Raw genomic sequence first — 5,747 nt, 5'->3', positions numbered from 1 at the left:
ATAATGATGACTCATGTCAGGTTCAGGACTCATAACGCTGACTCATGTCAGGGTTCAGGACTCATAATGCTCACTCAGGTCAGGGTTCAGGACTCATCATGCTGACTCAGGTCAGGGTTCAGGACTCATAATGCTGACTCATGTCAGGGTCCAGGACTCATAATGCTGACTCATGTCATGTTCAGGACTCATAACGCTGACTCATGTCAGGGTTCAGGACTCATAATGCTGACTCAAGTCAGGGTTCAGGACTCATCATGCTGACTCAGGTCAGGGTTCAGGACTCATAATGCTGACTCAGGTCAGGGCTCAGGACTCACAATGCTGACTCAGGTCAGGGTTCAGGACTCATAATGCTGACTCATGTCAGGGTTTAGGACTCATAACGCTGAGTCTTGTTGAGGACTCCTTTGCTCTGTATCTCGTCTCACATGTTTAGCCCCTCAGGTGAACTGTTGGATGACCAGCTCCTTCAGGGTAGGGGGGTCGTATTTAAGGGTGGGGGGTTGGTCCTGCAGGCCCTGTAGCTCGTCCTGCAGGCGGGCCCCGGGCAGCCCCAGCCGGTAGCTCAGGTCCATCAGGAGGCGCAGCAGCGCCGCCCGGTGGCTCCGCAGGCCGCAGCGCCGGGGCAACAGGCAGCGCCCTCTGAGCCGCATCCAACGCCTCCTGATGCTGCTGCAGGTCGCAGTGACAGACAGCCAGGGCGCAGAGCGTTGGCAGGCGGAGGGCGGGACTCTGCCAACACTGCAACTTCTCCTGCAACACACCCACTTTACAACTATGAAAACATTAAGAGCAGTATAACTCAACTCAGTTTGTTCCACATGTATGGAGCATAATAACTGCACTTCTCCATGTTTAGTTCTCACATGGGACCGAAAGCAGACCAGAAGACCTGAGAGATATGGTTCTGGGGACAGAAATCAGACCTGAGGGTTCTAGGGACAGAAAACAGACCTGAGGGTTCTGGTTCTGGGGACAGAAAACAGACCTGAGGGTTCTGGTTCTGGGGACAGAAAACAGACCTGAGGGTTCTGGTTCTGGGGACAAAAAGCAGACCTGAGGGTTAATCTTGTAATAAACCTTTGTACCTGCAGCGCTAACACGTCTTCTAGCTGCCTCAGCGCCGGGCTGAACTGCCCCCCCCGCAGCAGCACCAGCGCCCCCCGCTGCTCGGCGTCCGTGAAGAAGGCAGCGAACAGAGGCGAGCGGCGGACGCAGCGCGTCGAGAAGAGTTTGGCCAGGTAGTCCTGCAGGGCGAGGCGGCGCTGCAACAGCACGGCGGCGCAGAAGTTCCCGCTCAGGAGTTTGGGGGGGGGCGACACGTCTTCCAGCGCCGAGTCGAACTCCTGCAGGAGGAGGCGCTGCAGCCGCAGGAAGTCGGAGTAACGGCGCTCCACGGACACACGGCGGGAATCAAAACTGCCCGACAACATCACCACCACCTCATACACCTGCACGCATCGTCTCACATCAGGAACACCCACAATACATATACAAATAGAAATAATACATGAAATAAAAACAGATATTAGGATCATTTTACTTTTACATATTTGATATCTCTATGGCACTCCTGTGACTTAACCAGACCAAAAGAAATTAATGAATACATTTCTTAAAGAATTTTTAAATAATAATAATGAATGTAAATAAAATATATTGAATATACACTGAACAAAAATATAAACGCAACACTTTTGTTTTTGCTCCCATTTTTCATGAGATGAACTCAAAGATCTAAAACATTTTCTATATACACAAAATAACCATTTCTCTCAAATATTGTTCACAATTCTGAAAACATCTGTGATAGTGAGCACTTCTCCTTTGCCGAGATAATCCATCCCACCTCACAGGTGTGGCATATCAAGATGCTGATTAGACAGCATGATTATTGAACAGGTGTGCCTTAGGCTGGCCACAATAAAAGGCCACTCTGAAACGTGCAGTTTTGCTTTATTGGGGGGGTCTGGGGGGGTCCGAAAACCAGTCAGTATCTGGTGTGAGGGGTAGGATTAGGTTGGGGAAGAGCGCAGGGCTCCGGAGGAGCATCTACCGAGATAGATGCACTAAACATCTATCTCGGTAGATAGATGTTTAAAAACATTTTAAAGACCTCCGTAAACATAAACCTTATAATAACCCTTTTAAAAGCATCATAAAAGCTCAGTGAGGACAAGATCATTTCGAACGAATGGTTAAAAAGTGCAGAGCGGAGCCGGACCAAGGAACGGCGGCAGAGTGTATCAAAAAGCAGATCTCCCCGTCCCAGGATCTGGAGGTGTGTGTGTGTGTGTTGTGTGTGTGTGTGTGCTGTGTGTGTGTGTGTGTGTGTGTGTGTGTGTGTGTGTGTGTGTGTGTGTGGTGTGTGTGGTGTGTGTGTGTGTGTGTGTGTGTGTGTGTGTGTGTGTGTGTGTGGTGTGTGTGTGTGTGTGTGTGTGTGTGTGTGTGTGTGTGTGTGTGTGTGTGTGTGTGATGTGTGTGTTGTGTGTGTGTGTGTGTGTGTGTGTGTGTGTGTGTTGTGTGTGTGTGTGTGTGTGTGTGTGTGTGTGTGTGTGTGTGTGTGTGTGTGTGTGTGTGTGTGTGTGTGTGTGTGTGTGTGTGTGTGTGTGTTGTGTGTGTGGTGTGTGTGTGTGTTGTGTGTGTGTGTGGTGTGTGTGTGTGTGTATAGAGCTTGTCCCAATGGACTCTATAAAATACCCTAAATGAGAGGGGGATCTAAAATGGCCAATTTAAAAGTGATTCCAGTTCTATTAGTAAAAGCCATGCATAGAAGTGTAAGTGCAGTTAAAAGACAAGTGCAATGGTAAAGATACAAATAATTAAAACAATCTCCCCAGTAATGTTAATTTAAAAAGTAAAGGGAGTGTTCAAATTAACTAAAAATAAATAAATAAAAGCACACCGGGTTAGCAAAATCGTATAAAATGAACTGGATGTCACTGAAAAACAAAAACCACTAAAATCAAGGTCGGGTAAGTCTAAAAGATTCCAAAGGGCAGGTGTTTTTTTGGCTCTGTTTATTTTAAAAGGGTAGCAGGTAGGTGAAGAGTTCCCCCCTGCGGGTGGTTTTCTGGCCTCCAGGTAATATAATAATTTAAAATAAATATAAATAAACAAATAAAAGCGTCCCTCCTCATGTGGCTTTGATCATTATCAGATAAAAACATACACATATATACATTTTAAAATTATAAAACAGGGGTAGGGGTAGGGTTAGGGTTAGGGTAATGTTGTGAATCGAGTGGCCTGTGTTCGTCGTCCATAACATACGCCTGCCCATACCATAACCCCACCACCACCATGGGCCCTAACCCTACCCCTACCCCTCACACCAGATACTGCCTGGTTTTCGGACCCCCCCAGACTCCCCCAATAAAGCAAAGCTGCACGTTTCAGAGTGGCCTTTTATTGTGGCCAGCCTAAGGCACACCTGTGCAATAATCATGCTGTCTAATCAGCATCTTGATATGCCACACCTGTGAGGTGGGATGGATTATCTCGGCAAAGGAGAAGTGCTCACTATCACACATTTTTTCAGATTTGTGAACAATATTTGAGAGAAATGGTTATTTTGTGTATATAGAAAATGTTTTAGATCTTTGAGTTCATCTCATGAAAAATGGGAGCAAAAACATAAGTGTTGCGTTTATATTTTTGTTCAGTGTATGTTATTTGTTATTTAAGTAAAAAAATGAATAAAATGAGTAAATAGAAATTACTTCATCTCATCCTGCATTAATTGCACATTGGTGTCCAACATAATCTATTTTATTTTAATTGTTTTATTTGTTTTATTGTTCATGTCTTATATTATATATAAATGATATGTTACATTGTTGGTGGAGTTCAGGTTAGGGTTAGGGTCTCCCAATGAAAATATTATTTAAAAAATAATTATAAATAAGTCACCACGTATTTGGACAGCTGGTTCTCAACAACTCGAGTGGACGGGATCTCAAACAGCAGGAGGACCGGATGCTCGCTCTTCTTCTCTGATGACAATTTCTGCTGCAGCTGCTTCGTCGTGAGAGCTACACACACACACACACACACACACACACACACACACACATACCATGTATACATCACTTCAGGGGACATTACATTGACTTACATGCATTTCCTGGAGACTTATCCTAACCTTAACATAACCAACACATGCGTAACCCTTACCCTAACCCTTACCCTAAACCTGACCAAGTCTTCACCCTACAATGAATGATTCCCCTTATGGGGACCTCCATTTTGTCCCATTAGGGAGGCGAGTCCCCACACGTGACTGTGTAAACAGATTTAGGTTCCCACAAGTATAGTAATGCTAGGCCACACACACAGATATATATAAACAGTGGGTGTTGTTTATGGGACTACAAAATAATATCTCAGTTTTAATAAGTTTTAAGAGTAATAATAACCTTTTATATCATTTAGTTTAGCATCTGATTTATCTATTTTATGCTGGGTGAAGAAAAACACCACGGTGCATTCAGGGACTGTACGGTAAATATATTAATAAACATGGGTGAAGAAAAACAACATGGTGCGTTCAGGGACAGTACGGTAAATATATTAATAATGCTGGGTGACGAAAACACCATGGTGCGTTCAGGGACAGTACGGTAAATATTTTAATAATGCTGGGTGAAGAAAACACCATGGTGCGTTCAGGGACAGTACGGTATAATGGTTGTATATAAAGTACCAGAAGCTGCAGACATCAGGTTGGTTTCTGCCATCTCACATCAGCTGCGTACAAAACACCAGAGGAATATTTCATATTAATACATATTAATACGTGATATAAGAGAATATAATATAATATTAAATGTCTTAATGTCAGTGAAACAAACGCTCACCTTCCTGCAGCTCAGCGTGCTGAAGGAAAGCTCCAGAGAAGATTATCAAACACTCTGTCCTGAAAACACACACACAGTATATTAAATATAAAGTATATTAAATATAAAGTACATTAAATATAAAGTATGTTATATATAAAGTACATTACATATAAAGTATACTATATATAAAGTACATTAAATCTATTTTCCAGAGTGTGACGGACGGGCAGAAAGCAGGAAGCTGCAGCAGAGAAAAACAAATAAGAGGAAGTGAAAGTGAGGCTGTTTTATGACACGGGAGGAACAGGCGGGTGGAGTTAACCTCCTCTAAGTTAAAGACACACCAACACAATAAATACTGATTATTTTTACTCATGAGTATTTGAAGTCTCTGGGCGTCGTTCAGCAGAAAGCTGAAAACGGCCCTGCTGATGTTCAGGTGGATATATCAAATTATATCAATCAGCCATCGATCATATATCAAGTCAAATTATAGCAAGTCAAATTATGAGGAAAAAGTTAATTTCGATTAAAAAAGAAAGTCACATTTTGAGAAAAACCTATAAAAAAAATAATAAACGAACCAAAGGAATTGAAATCGATGAAGCAGATTCACACTTCCAGTATTACTATACTATTATATTTACATATAGACAAAAGTATTGGGCCACTTACACATGACACCCACAGGAGCTTTTATGACATCCCATTCTAGATTCTTAGGCATTCATGTGAATGCCCTTTGCAGCTTTAACAGCTTCCACTCTTCTGGGAAGGCGTTCTAAAAGATGTTGGCGTGTCTCTGTGTGACGGCCATGGGTTGGAGTTCAGTGGGTGCAGGTCTGGTTCTTCCTCCAGACTCCTCCACCAGGCCTTCATGGACCTGCTTTGTGAGACTCAGTC

At 43.4% G+C, this 5,747-nt stretch overlaps 1 protein-coding gene across 1 annotated transcript; it reads right to left on the bottom strand.

Annotated features, from left to right (window-relative positions):
• Positions 1-275: 275 nt before the first annotated feature.
• snx20 (sorting nexin 20) lies at positions 276-5,103 on the bottom strand. Its single transcript, XM_034239854.1, is given in 7 exon segments — positions 276-626; positions 628-756; positions 1,092-1,454; positions 3,916-4,037; positions 4,709-4,752; positions 4,863-4,921; positions 5,039-5,103. Coding segments are annotated over 5 exon segments (831 nt in total). The 5' UTR covers positions 4,743-4,752; positions 4,863-4,921; positions 5,039-5,103; the 3' UTR covers positions 276-443.
• Positions 5,104-5,747: the final 644 nt, after the last annotated feature.

The sequence above is a fragment of the Gymnodraco acuticeps genome, unplaced genomic scaffold (genome assembly GCF_902827175.1).
Source record: "Gymnodraco acuticeps unplaced genomic scaffold, fGymAcu1.1, whole genome shotgun sequence".
NCBI classification, from domain to species: Eukaryota; Metazoa; Chordata; class Actinopteri; order Perciformes; family Bathydraconidae; genus Gymnodraco; species Gymnodraco acuticeps.
The sequence above is the reverse complement of the archived record's forward strand: the minus strand, read 5'-3'. Positions and strand labels throughout refer to the sequence as shown.